Below are 17,081 nucleotides of genomic sequence, written 5' to 3' on the forward strand. Positions count from 1 at the left end.
CTCCCTTCATCTTCCTTATGCTCGATGGCTGTGCTTAGCCCTAGGGCATTTTTACCTCTGCAGAGGGTTTTGCTTCACAAGGATTATTCCAGACTTTGATAATCTCCAAGGGTGATTCCCTGTCACTCTCAGGAAAACTTGGCACCAGTCGGTCTGGGTTCTCTTCAGGCTAACTTCCCCTGCTTCTATGGCAACTGTTATCCCAGCTGTTACTTGGTGACAAGATTTCAGTAAAATGTCTTTTAAGTTAACTTCTCTGCAGTTCTAACATGGACAAGTTTTATTTTCCCCCATGCTTTTAGTGGTTATTTAGCAGAGCTTTAATGATGGGATTCTTGGCTACTATGCATTCATGGAAGCTTTAACTCAGTCTCTGAACACGGCTATATTGCCTTATTTCTCGAGGCAGCACATTATGTATCAAGCAAACATTACAGAAGCTCATGTGGACTCTAGTATCCCACCTCTAAAGCTGTAATGTTCATTCTCCAGAAATCCTACAGCACTCACAGTAAATTTAGTTCAGAGTTTGCTTACAGTTGACTTTTATTGAAATAAGGACTGAGAAGCTGAAGCTCTGGTTCCAGGGCTGCCTTTTATTTCGAGGGTCCTGCAAATAACAGAAGAAAAGCTGGAGACCCTTTCACCTGTCTCTTTCCCACCAGTGAACCTCCTCCGTAGTGCCCGTGCTGCCTTCAGCTGAAGCTGTTAGAGCCATAATCTGATACAACAGCTTAAGAAATAGGGTAATTAAAGAATTATAAACAAATAAAAGCCTCAAACCTTTCAGGGGATAACTGCACAGCTCTCCCTCTAGAAACAGAGAGAGCACATCCTCAAGGTTAGGTAGTGCTGGGTCTACAGAACAGCACCAGGAAAATAATTTTGAACTGGTAGGAGTGAAGCAACAACTCAAATAAGTTGTTACACTGCAAGCTTGTACTGCCAAAACTAGACTACCCGGACGTGAGCATTCAGGTGCTCAAGAGAAGAGTGTGTGAAGGCGATGAGCAGTGCAAACCAATACCTGCGCTCTGGACAAAACAGACTTGGCACATTTACCTTTGGAAGGGCACAAATAATTGCTGGAAGTGGGATACTTGCGGCAGTACCAAGAGAAGACGGCCAGCAAGCAGAGCCGGGCCCGCTGCCCTGGCGCTGTATCACAGCCGGGAGCTTTGAAGCAAAGTTAAAGCACAACCCAGACCGCGTGTGGACTGGAGACTGCGTTTATTGCTGTGTACAGCAAACCGAGCCCGGGGACAGCCCCCGGGGGGGCCGCCGGGCCCGGGGGAGGGGCGGCGGGCGGCCCACCGCTGTGCTGCTGCCGGGAGCGCCGGCACCCGCGGCTGCGGGCGCCTACTCCGCGTCGTCCGGAGGGATCCCGAGCTCCTCGTCCGTCCAGGCCGAAGGGTCGGGGTAGGGGAAGTGGCCCTGGGAAAGAGGCACGGTCACAGCCCGGCCAAGGCCCCGGCCCGCGGTCCCCACCCGCCCCCCGCCGCCGCCGCGCCGGCCTCACCAGCACCATGTCCGAGCTGTGCCAGAAGTGCCAGAAGATCCAGAACCACATGAAGCCGCTGAGGACCTCGCTCCGGATCACCTGCGCCCGCGTCAGCTCCGGGAACTGCCGGTACCGCGGCGGGATGTGCACCCCGCCGCCCGCGCTGCAACACACGCACCGCCGCCGCCTCACTGCCGGCCCCGCCGCCGCCCGCGGCCCCGCTCCCCTCCCTCGCACGCCCCACTCACTGCCGCAGCCCGATCGCGCCGCTCCCGGCCCGCAGCAGCCGCCCCGCCGACCGCCCCAGCGACACCAGCATGATGGCACCTCTGCCACCCCCCCGCCCCCCAATGTCACCCCTGCCACCTCCCAACAACAGCTGCGGCCATTGGTCCGCCCGGGCGCCTACCAACTCGGGGTGCGGAGGGGCTGTAGGCGGGAGCGAGGCACAGCACAGCGCCCCGCGCAGGCGGCGGGGTGTCGGGGTATCGCGGAGACACCTCCCTACCGCCACGCTGCCCCCGCGCCGCGGCTGGGCCCGCGGCGGCTGCAAAGGCGCCTCTGCCCCCCCCCGGCACTTGGGAGCGGCGGGACGGCACCAACGCACCGGCGCGGGGTGGGGTATGTGTGCTCCTCATGAGTCCCAAAAGTTGGCGCCGGCCACGGAGCGCACAAGGGAGGGATCGGGGTGACCTCCGCAGCCAAACCGCTCGTTTCGGAGCGGGAGATGAAGGCGACGCCGGCTGCTCGTTTTTAAGGAAAGGCGCTAAAGAAATAACCCGCCCCTCTTCCCCCCCCCCTCCCCCAGGCGGTCCAGGTGGTTCAGCCCACAGCGTCTGGTTGCGCAGCAACGGGGCACGCGCGCGGTGCCAGCCGGAGCGACGGGAGCAGCCTCGCCTGCGCCTCCCCGCCGTGAGGGGCCGGGGGGACCCGGACTCTGGGCCCCGGGCCTGGGCTGCGGGCGGGCGGGGCTCCTGAAGGAGCGTCTGGTGTGGAGCCTCTTCCTGCGGGCCGGCGGCCCCACCGGCGTGGCGTTCTGCCGTGAGGGGAGCGCTGGCGGCGAGGCAAGGCCGCTCTGCCGGCCGGCGGCTGTAGGACGCCAAAGCACAGAAACGCCCAATAAAGAATCTCACGCCTGCCCCGTGTTAGTAAAGACCTGCACGTGTGAGTGGGCTCGCGTTACTTATTTCTTCTTTTTTTCTCCTTTTTTTCCTTAAATAGGCGTTAAGATGGCGCTGCTGCCTAGTCAGATGTTCGCTCAGTAGGGTCACTGAAGCAGCCGCCTGGCTTCGACCCCTGCGAGTGCTGTGGTGCTGGAAGGCCCAGCCTGCCAGTCAGTGTGTCTGTTCACTCCCAGCAAGAGTCGGAGGAAACCTGCCAGCTTCTTAGGGAGGACAAGTCGCACCCAGTATGTGTCATGTACCTTCTGGGAGATTCAGATGACCATGAGCGAAGCAAGCAAAAATAATGGAGAAAGTAGCCAGACAATCAGAGGGGTCCTTTCAAGCGATCAGACTCCCCCTTACTGCTTCTGAAAAGGTATACCACTAATATAAGATCAGTGCATGCTAATTAGTTCCTCCTGAATCTTTATGGGATGGTGTTTTGCTGATGAGGGATATCAAGATGACACTTCACAAAGTAGAACTGGGGAAGAGTTTCTGTGACCCTCTGGAAGAGTAACCTCCTTTTGCCTGGCAGCTTATGAACAACACAGTCTGTGGACAAAGATTTAAAATAGGTTTGGCATCTCTGTGACAGGCTATACCTGACATCCTGAGCTGGCATAGCCACCTTTCTAATTGTACATTACTTGTACCTTAAATCTCTGCTTGTGAGGAAAGAGCACTTTACATAGCCCCTGAGCCAAAGGCATCATCACCAACACTTGGGGTCAAATTCAGGTGTATCTTGCTCCAGCTCCATTTACCTTTGCAGGGAAAGACTCACCCTGTAAAGTGATTTCATTGAACTTTACAGACCAGCACTTGAGGTGTTTCTGGCAGGTGAAGGTGAAAATTCTGAAGGAAAGAACAAATGCCTTGCTTTGATTGTCCTTTTTCTTTGGTAGGTGACTGTACAGTTTTGTTTACAGCCAGTGTATCCTGATTCACAGACTTCAGTGTTGTTTTTCTCTTAGGCAGGGGTGGTCAAATACTCTATTTTAAATAAATAACAGTATCTTCTAAATCTGTTAACATCCCAAGCAGCTGTCATCCTCAGCTGGAACAGCATAGGTTTTGCATGTCTACCCTGTGGATGTCCTTGTAGTTAAGAGATTTTAAGTTCCCCACTCTTCTGAGTCTTGTAACAGCCCTAATGCATTTTCAGCAACAGTTTACAGCGAACAGTGGGAAGCTGTGCAACCGTTGTTTTTGCTTAACACACGATTATTTCAACATGAGTTTATCTTTTCCCATAAAACCTAAATGCTTTAATATAAGGTTCGTAGTTTTGTCGTCGACTCCACCTCGCAACTCCCTTGTGTTTTGTCTTTCTCCCTTCTCATAGTCCCTGGCATATTGTTCCCTGTGTCATTGTTCTCAAACATTTCACATTTTCCATCTTGTGCTGGCCAGATGGCTCCACTGCTGGCTTTGACCTTCAAAGGCAGCTTTGTCTTCCTAGAATCAATCCTCACCTTCTTCATTCTTCCTTGACTCCAGCTCCTTTCATTGACGTTACCGCTCTTGCTTGCGTGGGGACTTTGGGGAGCTGTGTAAGAAGCAGGGTGCAAGAGAAGGCAATGCAGACATGCCCACTGGCTGCCCCTGAGCTGCTGTTTGAGAGCTGGGGGCAGACTGGCTGGTACACCTGCGTTGCTCCTGGGGGCAGGAGAGGCAGCTCCAGAACCCCCACTCTGCCTCTGTTCTGCCACCTGTCTCCAAGCTGTGCCTTGTCCTGAGAAATTAGTGTATTTTTCCAGGTTCAAAGCTCTTTACTGAAATCAATTAACTAAAAGGAAAGAAAAGGAAGGTAGGAAAGGAGAACCATTCTGATTTAAGAAGCACACTTAGTGCTTCCTTCACAGTAGAATAAAATGATGATAGGATGTGAGACAGGCCAAAATGGAGATCTGCTGTAGCTTAGTGTATACTCAAAATGACATGTCCTTTGAAGAACACATCTCATCATGACTGAAGAAACAGTGATACACTTGCTACATATCTAGCAGATGAATAGAAGGCAGGTGAAACACAAGGGGTTTTTATCATATAGTTCTTTTTTTATATATATTTCTTCGTTTGAAGCTTGATTTCTTAAAATCAAAATTGTTTGTGATGAGCTTAGAGATAAACAGCATAGCACTGCAAGGTATGATGGAAGAATTAAAACAGAGGAGTAATACACTGCAAAGTAAATTTCAATTTTATAAATAATATTCCTGTTTAAAGACTTAAGTGTTCAAAAATCATGCTCATCTTCTGCTTCCATCTCCTCCTTCCCCACCTCCAGGTAAGCTCCATGTCCATCTCACGTGTCCAGTGTTGTCACACAACTAATAAAGATCCCTGTGGCTCTCTGGTGCCAAGATGTCCAGTAACACAGTAAGTGCCAAATCTATAAATGGGTCACTGGAAATGCAGAGAAGAAAAAAGCTAGGAAACAAAGACAGTTATTGCGGGGTTGGGTGGGTGTCCCATGTGCATTTAGTTCCTTTTCATTGCAGCAAGTTGCAGAAGTTCTGTTGCTAAGGTCTTTCTTACTTGTGTTTTTGTTTTCCACAGCTTTCCTGTTTGTGCATGGAACCCAGGTTCCCTTTGTATGCCCTTGATATCCTCATCAAAAAGGAATTGCATTGATTCATGCCCAGAGGCTTTCAGTTTCTTGAGGGGGGCTCGTGTGCTGGCAAGGAGAGAAGCTGATGGCTATTACTACCTGGGCCATGTTGCCCAAGAGGTGAAGGTAGCTATTTATTGGGAACTGTGCTGTAAGAGGATCTGTGTGTCTTTTCCCTGTTCTTCCCATGCCTCTCCAGTCCCATGGCCTCGCTGCAGTGTGGCTCTCCTGTGATACAGTGCACTTCATAACCACTGTTGTCTCCTCACATCCTATTTTCATCTGTTTCCTGATGATGACTGGCTGTTTACTATGAAGAGTCCTGCAAGCAAAAGCAACTTGGAAATAATCCATTTTAGTAGTTATAATAAGTTGTTATTCAGAGACAATCAAACAAAACAGGGCCCTTATCCCTATTGTCTACTTCTGCCCAGTCTAGCAGCAAAGTCAGTTAGCTAAACAGCATAATAGTAATCCAAAATGTCTGCCCCCAGGGACCACCTCCTCCTTACCAAAGTGAGAGCTTTCGTCGTTCTCCTCTGTTTCTGCAATTTGTGAAGTGATTTTGGACGCCATACAGGAAATCCCTCCTGCAGGCTTTCTTTACAAATCCAGTTCATTTCGCAGTTGCAGGTTAGTTAAATAGTGATGCTAGTATAGGTGAGGATGGCTGTAAGCTCCAGTGTGGGGTGGAACAGATGGGGTCGGCTAAAGGCATGAGTGACACGAGCTGGAGCCGGAGCTGACAGCATTATTTGTGTAAGTGCACTCACAGATCTGCAGAGAAGGTTGAGATTTTTGTAATGGATCTGCCCCACACCCCTTGCTGAAGGCTTAAAGCATTTAAATTTATGACAGTTACGATGTTTTACTAGTTTGTTGTCATTTTGATTACTATGTAACGAACTGCATCACATACAGCAGTTTCTTTTGGCTACTCTTTTTCTGATAGGAGATTTCCCTGGTACAGTTCTGCCTTAGCCTCCTGATTGTGTTCTTACTAAAATCTAAGTCCAAACTGAAAGGAAGAGAAAGGCTGTCAGCTCCTTAAGCCCCAGCTTTTTAATTACTTTTAAAGTCCAGTATGGACACAGTACAGTGAAAAACCTGGTAGAAGAGGAAAGCTACCTTCCCAGATCACATTCTGCTTCCTGGGATTTCTGCCACTTCCCTCTTAGCACTTGTGTTTGTTTGGCCATTAATTGGACCCAGATGTCTGTCTTGCAGACCACATGTTTTATTCTTGTAGGGCTCCAGGGAATGCTTTTTAATTGAATTTGACAAAAGTCGCACTCTGAAAGGCAAGGTACAGCTTCGCACGCAGGAAACGCCTCTCTACGACATTCTCCACTATGAAGATGCCAGGCAACAGCCTCTTGCTCCAGGAGACAGGGTTTTGGCACCATGGGAGGCTCGAGCTGAACGTTTTGGCCCAGGCACTGTGCTAAAGGTTATGGAGAACAAAGAGGCACGTTTAGGTATGAGCTATTGGCTTTCTTAATAGTGCTAGACTCACCACGATTGCTGGTCACTACACAGAAAAGAGAACAGTCTCAGTCATGGGGAATTCACCACCTGCTTCTTGGGTACTCTTCATCATCTTTTTTGTTGTTGCTGGCACTAAGCAGACTTTTTGTTTTCAGTGCCAGAATTAATGCAGCTCCCAGAATTAGCCTTTTCTTTGTTCTGTGAGTGGAAACTTCCTCAAAAAGTGGGGGGGGGCTCATGTCCTCCCAACGCAAGGAGAAGAATGTTCCTGGCCTTCATGAGTATTCACCTGATTATCTGTTAGTCTAGTTTCCAGCTTTTGCAGGATAAAATCCTGGCTCACTGTGATGAGTGAAAATTTTGCTATCTCCTGTCTCTTCATAGTTCTAAAAGAAGGTGAAATTTTAAACCTATAAAGAAAAGATTATGCAAGTTGTTACGAAATTGTCTAAACACAAACTGTTACTTTTATCTCCTGCTTTCTAAGGGATAAATCACACAGGTTGACATGCTTCTAATACATTCTTTGCCTTTTTTTTCTTTTTTTTTTTTTAAATATGCACAGCACTCAACAGAAGGGGAGTGCTTGTGAATTTCTGGAATGGGCAGACTAAGGAGGTGTCTTCTGACCAAGCTCTGCGGATTCCTCTGCCCTTGAGTGATCGCATCATCCTAGAACTGCAGATGCCTTTAGCAGCCAGGCAGATGGTGGTAGATTCGAGTGTGGATTACCCATACATCGTGACACCGGGTTATAGAGCCTCAGGCCATTACAGACAGGGTCACTCAGACCCAGACTACCAGCCAAGGGGTCTGTATTGGTCTCGGCCATGTGCTGAGTACAGCTGTAGGTGTGCCTCACTTCCCCATTGCTGCCTTGTAGCCCAGGAACCTACGCGGCCTGCAGGGTGCAAAGTGCAGCAGGAAGATGCCTTCATCCCAGGAACAAGCTTGAGTAAAGAAGAGCTCAGCAAGAAAGTAGAAGAGCAACTGTCTGAAATGAGGATTTCATCTTCAGAAAGTGTTTCCAGAGAGGAAGAGAAGAGATTGAAGACGGAAAGTGCTGCAAAAGATGTTCAGTGTTGTCTGGAAGAGGACAATGAGGTTATAGAACCTAAAAAGGTAAAAAGTGCTTCACTCTGGCTCTTTTGTTAACATTTGATCTGCTATTTGTATAATGTCTGCTTTGTTACCTCAAGTTTTCTACTGTTGGTACCAAAAAATTACTAGAGGTTTTAGGCCTGGCCCTTATGCATGCCTGCTAAAGAATGGAGAGACTTTGCTCTGCACTGACTTTGTGATCCTTTGACTGGGGAAAGAACTGGAAGCTGTCATTGTCACTGGCTGGAGCAGACTCCTAGAACCTCTTCCACGGATGCAGAATATGAGAAGTGTCACACAGCCCAGTTTGTCTACATCCTGCTTCTGTGTAAGTGAGGTAAAGGCAGGAAAAAGTGTAAAACAAAAGGCTTTACACCAAATAAGGATTACTGTAAGGATTGTTCCATATTAAGGCAGTCCATGGCATAATTCTATTAAGATACTTCTCCGCTCTGTTAGAGGTGTCACCTCTCCCAATTAAAGATCAAAAGAGACTTTTGTGATCCTCGGTACTTGATTCGGTGCTCACGAACAGGGCACCGGATGAGGATCCATAAGGAGGAGGTTAATGTGCACCAGCTACTGCCAGGCTTTTCTCCATTGCTCTGCATGGGTTAGAATCCTGACTTCTGGCATGTGCCGGAAGCATGGCTGTCTTTCAGCCAGAGCTCCTCTGGCCTGATCTCTTTTGTACCAGTTTGGACCCTTACAGGCAGAAGTACTGCCAGTTTTTAGGTCATTTGAAGATGTAGAGAAACCCACAAAGTGATCAGAAATGACCCTACTTGAGAGTTCTTTGTTTTGCTAGTAAAGAACTCCCCCAGAGGTTTTTTTTATTCTTTCTCAAACTTCAGTTGCAACTTAAGATCTTACGCTGTAAGTTCATGAACCTAACCTATTCTTTTCCTTATCAGGTCTGGATTATGATTGCATTTCTTGTTATTTCTAGAGTCCTCAAAGGGAGATGGCTCGCACTGTCGTTGATACTGCTGTCAACACAGACAGCTGGTTAATCGAGACAGCCCGCAAGGAAGAAGCAGAGAGCAGACAGCAGGATGTTGAAACTGAGGCTAATATTAAACACGAACATGGTATTGAAATTGTAGCTGTTTTATCCAAACATAAGACTTGCCACACAACATCAGCGCAGCAGGCCGTCCTGTCTAAGATCTGTTGCCATAGTTCTTGATGTTTCAAAAGAAAATGCCACAATGCTACCATAATGTAGTATCATTATATGTAGGTATTAACAGTAGTATGGCTTGAGAAGTTGTTCTTCTTCTCAGTGTGAAAGTATTTTCAGACAGAAGTTGGGATTTTTTGGCTTTTACAGCTACTGCAGTAGCAGCTTTTGGGTTTTCTTAACCTTTATCATAATGCTTACTATAAATATTATTTATTATAAAATTCCCTTACTTTAAAAATTAATCTGTAACATTAACTGACGCCTATAGCAAAAAGATTTCACCAGGACTGTTCTGCAGAACACTCCTTCTCTTATCTGTGCTGAAAATGATTGCTTTATACGTCATTGAGTAAACTTTTATTTCCTTATCATCCAAAAGGGACTGGATCATGATTTTAATCAAATTGTTGCTGTTCTCATTTAAGCTATTTTTGTGACAACTGCAGGCATTTAGGTGAGGATGCTGAAAGCCTAAAGCTTTCTCCTAAGTGTTATTGCTTTGCTCTGTGTCACTGCTGGTAGAGGAAGAATGAAAAGTCAAGCAGGAGTGCACATTTCCTCCCAGCTGGTGTTCCAGCATCATTTCGTGCAATAACTGCCACTCAGGTTCACGCTGTCTTTAGCAGAAAGGTGCAAGCAAACACTGCTTCTGTTCTCAGTTACCCAAGAGCTGTGTTAGCACAGTGTTGTGCCCAAGCTAATTCCTTCTGTCTCTCAGCAGGATATATAGCTCAGGCTTTGCTCTGTCAAGAAATACATAATTTTTGCTTGTCTCAGAGCACTGGCAGAAGCAGCTCATGTCTGCTTGCGAAATACCATGTAAACAACCCCTTAGCCTGAGCAGCTGTACATGCAGTCAGTGATCTTGTGTTACCAGGCAAAACACTTGCTTGACTGCAATGGCAAGCTTGTTTTTTGAAAGCTGGGACCTGTTTTGTGCAGACCAAAAAATGTCCCACTTCTTCAGAGGAAAATGTTTGTACTAAGTCATAAAAGTCTTACTTGAATATATTTTGTATGAACTTTTTCTTTTTTTTTTTAAATTTGCTTTCTTTTTGTAAGGCATCTATAACCTCTTATATCCCTGCCCTAATTTATTTGAAAGGTTTTTTTGAGTCCAGAGTGGCAGAAGCTCCAATCCAGCATTCCCAAAGGAGCCCTTCCCTGGGAAGCAGTGCTTTGGTTCCTTTCAGGCGCCAAAGCTTCTTTGACCGAGTGAATCAATCACTAGAGAAAGACAGCCTGACCATCAAATCAGCTCTACGTGTACAGAGACTGCACAGTACCACCAATGTGCAGGCTGGGAGATCCATGCATCTTGTAAATCTTCTAAAAGACAAAAGCATTACAGTAAGTATTTGGTCCAAACTAGATTTAGCTATTAGGATCAAGCCATTTGTTTGTGTCATGTGAGAATATACTCTCCTTTGATGTCTTTCTCAAAGGTTTTTACTGCAACAAAAATTATGCCTATGTAGAATTATGGCTATGCCTATACAGAAACATAAGGTTTCCGCTTTGGAATCAGTGTTGTACAGGAACAGGGCACTTTGGTATTTTTACTCAGCACTTTTGATTGAGTTTTTTATTTTAGATTTAATCTTTTGTAAATAAACCTCTCAGCCAGCTCTACTAGACAGGAAGAAAATTATTCCTCTTTTACAGATACTGAAAGCAAAAAGGAGAAAGCCTCAGTAGTCAGCTGAATCCCATAGCAGGGAGTGTGTGTCAGGGGTGGGATGGAACTTCAAGTCTCGTAATCATCAGGCCAGTCTTTTACCCGCTGGAAAACACCATTTGTTCACCTCCCACCTATAAAATACCTTTGATTCTTTCTTTGTTCTCTCCCTCTGTATGTCCCTAAACACAAACCACCCACAAGGCACAGTTTTTGCAAAGAATAGCAATACAATGGAGAACAAAGGTGTTTACTGCCCCTAGGAAGCCGTACAGATCAATGTGTTGAGAGAAATCAGTCAAAATGCTACCGGAGACTGACAGGGACGTTGTTGGAAGGTCCTGTAGTGCTTTCCAGCTTGTGGTATTAGAGATGTCCTCAGGAAAGAACTGGAAGGAGACATTCTGTTAGCAGAGAAGCAGCTAATAGCAGGAACATACCAATTGCAGCTGGGAATAGGAGGAGAGAGGATGCATTTGAGAGAGGAAAATATTTTGTGGAAACTCTGTTCCAGCCCCAAACAGCTCTAGCAGTGTAAACTGAAATCCATGTCTAAGTTTTGGTGATGTTTCCTTGCTCCTTTCCTCATATGGGGCTCCTTCCCTCATATGGGGCACTGTAGGAGTACAAAAGAAATAAATACTGCACTATGGCTGTGAAAAGAAGCCTTCTAGGTGCTCCTTCATCTCTACCAGCACAGTGCATTTAAAAATGCAAATTAGGAACACTGCCCAGCATTCAAATGCAGCTGCTACTGAAGAAAACTCAAAAACTGCTTGACTGTGGGTAGAAATCTCAGACAACAGGAAGTGAAGAGTTAGTATACCTGCACAGAACTCCAGGCAGATTCTGTGTTCGGCCAGAGGGAGGCAGATATTTCTCTTTCTAATAAAATCTAGTAAGGAATCTGCAATACAGTTTGTGGTCAGAACCTGTATTTTCCATCCAATCCAGAAGCTGACACAAAGATTGGACAGTTTTAAGCACTGGCTCAACACTGGAACAACCAGAACAGCATAGCCTACTGACCTATAAAGAACTCTTAAAATACGTGGATTTTCAGGCACCCCTTTGTTGGTTCTTTTGTACAGGTTTTAGCATCATACTCAATATTTTCATGGATGGGAAGTGATATGATAGTATTCATGAGCCAGTGCAACTTCTGGAGCTCAGGAGTGACACAGGAAGATTAAGCTGTTCTGGTTTTGTAGGTTTACAGTTTGCGTTAGAAAAATATACTGATGAGATTAAGGGTTCAGTTTGGTTTTTTTTCTCTTAGAAATCAATCCTTAATGGTGCATCTCAGGAGAGATGGAATAAGATGGACTTCAGCAGAGCCAAGATTGAGCACAAAAGGTGGCAAGAGGAACAGAGGCAGCTGAAGAGAGAGCAGCAGCAAGAGGCAGATGGCATCCGACGCCAGCTGCGCAGGGACAACCAAAGGTAATACCTAGGAGCTAACTGTTTTTTGCAGTAAATGTCAGAAGGTTGGTAATGTCTACTCCCTGGTGCTCTCAGTCAGTCTCTGAACATCACGTGTTGTGCCTCATGCTAGTCTCTGCAGAGGGGTTTACTGATGGGGATAAACGTGATGCTCGAGGTATGGGTGTGTGGGTGCACGTGGACCCACAGCCTTTAACATTATCTCCAAGGGCAAATTTCCTTCAGTCTCGTCCTCGGACCCAAAGTCCTTTTGCCTCCCCCCAGGCCCCTGCCCCTGGTCCCACAGCCCACTTAAGCTCAGCAGGTCCTTACCCAGATGACCCACCTCCTTCCATCTCTTCTGTTGCCCCTGTGGCTCCACCACCCATACACATAGGCACCCAGTTCTCCCCATTAGTCCTACAGCCCTGGAGGCACAATCCATTTCCTTGGTTCCTGGTCTTTAGGGCCAAGAACACAAGGCGCACCTGGTTAAGTAGTCAGGTGAAGAGATGACTGCAGTTAGCTGCCATCAGACCCCAGCCCACTTGGGGGTTTTGCCACCTCTGTTTAGGACATGGGTTTAACCCTCATAACCTAACAAAGAATTCTGGAATGTTAACTGAGCACAGATTGCCAAAATATCTGCTTTGTGTCTTAGACACTGTCTTTTTCTTTTATTGCTCTTTCTTCCTGAGAAATTTGAGAAATTTTGTTTTGGAAACAGGCAGCGATTGCGTCAGAGAACATTGCAAGTGTTGGAGAAACAGCTGGAGCACAAAGACAGAGCTTGCAGCACATGGCACTGCTCCAGGCTGCTGGGGCAGAGAGGAGCAGGAAGGCATCCTCCTTGCTAGAGGAGGAGAAGAGGAAGGCAAGTCAGAGGCTGCGGTTCTTAAAGGCACAGCGTTTGCAGAGAGAGGAGTTGCAGGCAGAACGCAATGACAGGAGCTTTGAACAAGAGAAAGAAAGGCTGGTAAGGGCAATTTCAGAAACGTTTTTCCCGTACTACAGTGTTTCAAGCAGTGGCACCATCCAGAGTATTTGTCTTTCACCTGTTTTATTTCCAATAATTTAGAGATAAATAGATGAAGGGTAACATTTTTTGACACATGTATAAAGATGAAAGATGGGAAGTGAAATTCTCCATCTCTGTGGTAGAAAGATTCCTTCTGCATGCAAGGCATGAATTTCCATAGATTATACCCATTTCTGACTTCTGCCAGTGGTAACTGTGGATGAAATTCAGCGTGAAAGCTGGCTGTACTATTGTAAATGTCTTTAATTTTATGTAGGATTTTCTCAGGAGCAGAATGCAGTCACGGCAGGAAATGTTGGAACAAGAATCACGGGAGCAGAACAGGCAACAAAAATGGCACCGGGCTGCCAAAGGGAGACTGTTGCAGAGCAGAGACCAGTCACACCAAAAGATGGAAAAAGAAGGCAAAAAACTCTGTGACCTCCAGCAGTACCTCAGAGAGCAGAATCTTTTGATGCTCCGGGCATCACTGCTAGCATAAGGAAGCTGCCAAGAGGGTAAGCAGGCCCTTGAGCAGTTCACAGACCTGCTCTGTATCCTGTAGGTGTGAGTCTGTGGGCTGGAGCTTGAGTGCTTGAGTGCAGTTGTGTCAAGGGGAATTATGATTCCTGGAGAAGCCTTTAATCTTCCTTTCATTGCAGCCAGAGTGCATTTTCACTGCTCCATCCTTTACATGCCTTTCTTTCTGGAGTTACCCCTCCTTCTGGAGTTACTTCTGTCAAACTGTTGTGTGACCCTGCTGACAGACCTGACTCTGCAACCAAGAGCTACCTTGGTATTTAACATGAAACACGGCCATAGTGCCGAGTTTCTGCCCCAAAGGCATCTGAAGGGGGCAGCTCTTTCCCAAGGCCTCCAAGGAGTCAGTACCCATCGTGCTGAGTGTTGTAGTCTGAGGCTGGTGAAAGTGTCATGGAGCGATCCAAAGCGGAGCAACAGAGGACCTGGGAGTTAGTTACAGAAGTGATTCAAAGGGCACAAGATCTAGAGCCTGGCAGAGGGGCATCAGCTTGTAGCTGCTTTTGAGATGCAAATAAGAGACAGCAATTAGTTAAGTGAGGGCGCAAGCCATGCATTAGAATAGGAGGTGAAGAACAAGAACTGAGGTCAAGACAAACCCCCTGGCATGAGTCCCTCAAGTGAAGCAGTGCAAGCACAGGCACAGGTTACGTCCTGCTCACACAAGTCTGCAGGGAAATTAAATGCAGGTCTCAAAAGGCTTCTGCTGTTGAATTCTGGGAACTTCCTGCCCTGCTGTGTTTATTCCAGAGCAGCACCAGAAGAGCACATTTCTTTAAGGTCAAGGACCACATAAAGTAGGACGTGTAGTTACGTGATGCTGTCATATGACTTACCTTGGTACGTTAACGTTCTATTAAATAACGGGGAAGGAGAGCTGGACACCAGCTGGATGTTAAAAAAACCAAACCTGCAGCAATGAAAATGTACATGCTAAAATACAATGTAAATTATCCACTGCATTTCCATTATGAACAACTGACTCTTCCAAGTCAGTTGAGATCCATAGGGAAGAAGTCCCCGTACATATGACACAGTTGTGCTACTTCCTGCCAAAACTGCTGTAAGGGGCAGGGCAAGGATAAAGTGACATGAGAGGTGCTTCAGAAAATCTGCTAAGACAACTTGGAGCCCTCCAGCTTTGGCTTCAGGTAAGTGTAGGTCTTCTACTGTCAGGGTGTCCATACTGCTTGGAATACATAGGCCACTCCCCTAGAGGAGGGGGTGACTTATAGAAGCCCAAAATGCAAAGAGGAAGATGGGTTTTTTTGGTGACAAGCCACCCCTTCTAGGCATTGTGATGACAAAAATGTCTGTTCTCTGAAATACCTGTCTTTGGAGAATCACCAAACCCAGTGGTGGGCCTGGGGGTCTGTTTTGCCTACGATCTCGCTTTCAGGCTGACAGTCTCCAAAAGCAGGTAATCTTAGGTCAGAAAGATACTGGCTTATCTTTGCAGGTAGGGCAGCTGGTCTGAATAAACAGACTTTTTGTTCACCATGAATAAATGAGGAGAATGCTACAAAGATAAATGAATTGGTAAATTCATGACAGGTAACCAATTATGTGAGAATCCAAGGTAGCCAGCAGTGCTCTAGAAGAGTTCCCTGTTCAGGCTGTAGAGTGAAACATAGCTACCACCTGGAGTCCACAGGGCAACTTGCTCACGACTCCCCTGATTTTCTCGGCGCACTCCTGTCTTTTCTTAGCAAAGCAGCTGGCACCACACAAACCTCTCCCCTCCACTGAAAGGAAACAGCAAGGCACGTCAAGAGACAGTTTTCTGTAACAGGAGAGGTTTTTTTAATGCATTGTACTCTGATGAGTGGAGGTGCCTTCATTGACAAAGGGGAGGAGGAGGTTATGCTTGTCACATCCTGAAGTGCTGTAGTGCTGTCCCTCTTCCTCATCAGGTACAAAATACAGCGGCTCTGTCACAGAGAATGCTATTGTCAGCTTTGGGTAGCCAGAAATGTGACTGTTCCTTTCATGTGGGTGTTTAGGAAAGGAGAATAGACATGGCACAATTTTTTTGCTGGAGCAGTCAGAGCTATATTGAAGGATTTTCTTCTTTTGCACAAAATTATGCTAAAATATATATAATATTTGTAATACCTTGTTTTAAGGAAATATAATAAATACCTTGTTTTTACCTAATACCAAACTAGATACAAAATTTAAATGTTGTTGCCTGACATTCTGTGTACACTTAGAAACACGTGACACATTTTCTGGCATATCACTCAGCAAAAAGCGTAAGTATTACAAAAATTCACCCCTTTTACAGGAACACAGCACTAGTGATAAGAGCAGTTTCTAAAAAAAAAAGGAAAACTAAACGATTAAGAAAACTTGTAAAAGGGAGCTCCTTTGAAATTCTGCCAAATCTTTTGAATGGCCAGCAGTTTCTTAGCAGTAAGTCTCAGACTGTGTTCCTCCAGAGATAGCTGAGAGGCTATGGCTTCAGCATCCCCCAAAAAGGCAGTTAAAAGTTAAGTCTCCCATCCAGATGTTTACAAAATATTCTAAGGCCTTAATAGATAAAAGGGGTATTCATAACTTTAGGAGCTGTCATATGCATGAACCATCCTGAGATTTTTGTTTTTAAAAAAAGGGAAAAGGAAAGAAAGATGAACCTACACATAAGGTGAAGGCTTTGACATTTTCTCTGTTTAAATTAAGGTCTGAGAAAATTATAACTTGCTGCATATATGGAAACTACTTGTGAAACAGAGTTTTGCATTTCAGACGTGGAATTCTCTCATTTGGCTTAAGCTCTGTTTAGCCTCTGGGAAAGTTGGCTGAAATCTGCTCAGCAAGAACAGGGGTGGCTGTGCCCAAGACCTGCCTAACCGATGGACTCGGCCCAGGCTGCACACGCCGCAGGGGGCTGGGCCAGGCCCCCCTGCCCCCCCAGCTGGGTGGAAATGGGAGCCGGCAGGGAAAGCCAGTGTGGGCAGCCCGCGGGGATCTCCTTTAATGTAAAGTTTGTGGATTGCTTGCTTTTCTTCTTTTTTTGAGTTCTTTTACACAAAATCATGTGCTAGTTAGGACAACAGTATACCTAGTTGTAAGTCTAACTAGACCTAGAAAAACAAGCCTAAAACTTAAAAGACATTGAACTCTGCTGCTGCTTTCATCCCTAAGCATTTGGAAAGGGAGTATGTAATGATTAAAGGAAAATACATTAAATATATTGAGCAGAACCTAAACTTATTTTTCAGACTTCATTTATATATCATTAATCATTATTTTATAGTCACCATAAACCAGCAGATTGTCTGCTTATGTACTTCCTCTCCATTGCTTAACCATCTGAAAACAGACCACTGCAGCCACCCTGTGCTGCTGCAATTTCACATACAGT

The 17,081-nt window shown here is 46.2% G+C and overlaps 2 protein-coding genes across 4 annotated transcripts; one reads left to right on the forward strand and one right to left on the reverse strand.

Annotated features, from left to right (window-relative positions):
- Positions 1–1,213: 1,213 nt before the first annotated feature.
- On the reverse strand, positions 1,214–1,848 carry NDUFB2 (NADH:ubiquinone oxidoreductase subunit B2). Its single transcript, XM_074871801.1, has 3 exons — positions 1,750–1,848; positions 1,520–1,664; positions 1,214–1,434 (listed from the first exon to the last, which is right to left on the reverse strand). Exons 1-3 carry the CDS (start codon positions 1,818–1,820, stop codon positions 1,360–1,362), a joined length of 291 nt encoding a protein of 96 aa, XP_074727902.1. The 5' UTR covers positions 1,821–1,848; the 3' UTR covers positions 1,214–1,359.
- Positions 1,849–2,899: 1,051 nt separating this feature from the next.
- LOC141944720 (uncharacterized) lies at positions 2,900–15,434 on the forward strand. 3 transcript variants are annotated; one of them, XM_074871802.1, is made up of 10 exons: positions 2,900–3,040; positions 4,958–5,049; positions 5,230–5,407; positions 6,531–6,759; positions 7,335–7,891; positions 8,820–8,961; positions 10,162–10,406; positions 12,014–12,177; positions 12,884–13,132; positions 13,452–15,434. In XM_074871802.1, the coding sequence occupies exons 1-9, from the start codon at positions 2,969–2,971 to the stop codon at positions 13,011–13,013; spliced, it is 1,809 nt and encodes a 602-aa protein (XP_074727903.1). In that variant the 5' UTR covers positions 2,900–2,968; the 3' UTR covers positions 13,014–13,132; positions 13,452–15,434. The 3 variants fall into 3 exon arrangements, with proteins under 3 accessions (XP_074727903.1, XP_074727904.1, XP_074727906.1); XM_074871803.1 differs by having other exon boundaries at positions 5,230–5,401; XM_074871805.1 differs by lacking the exon at positions 4,958–5,049 and having other exon boundaries at positions 2,951–3,040.
- The last annotated feature ends 1,647 nt before the right edge of the window (positions 15,435–17,081 follow it).

Source organism: Strix uralensis, chromosome 5 (genome assembly GCF_047716275.1).
Source record: "Strix uralensis isolate ZFMK-TIS-50842 chromosome 5, bStrUra1, whole genome shotgun sequence".
Taxonomy (NCBI): domain Eukaryota; kingdom Metazoa; phylum Chordata; class Aves; order Strigiformes; family Strigidae; genus Strix; species Strix uralensis.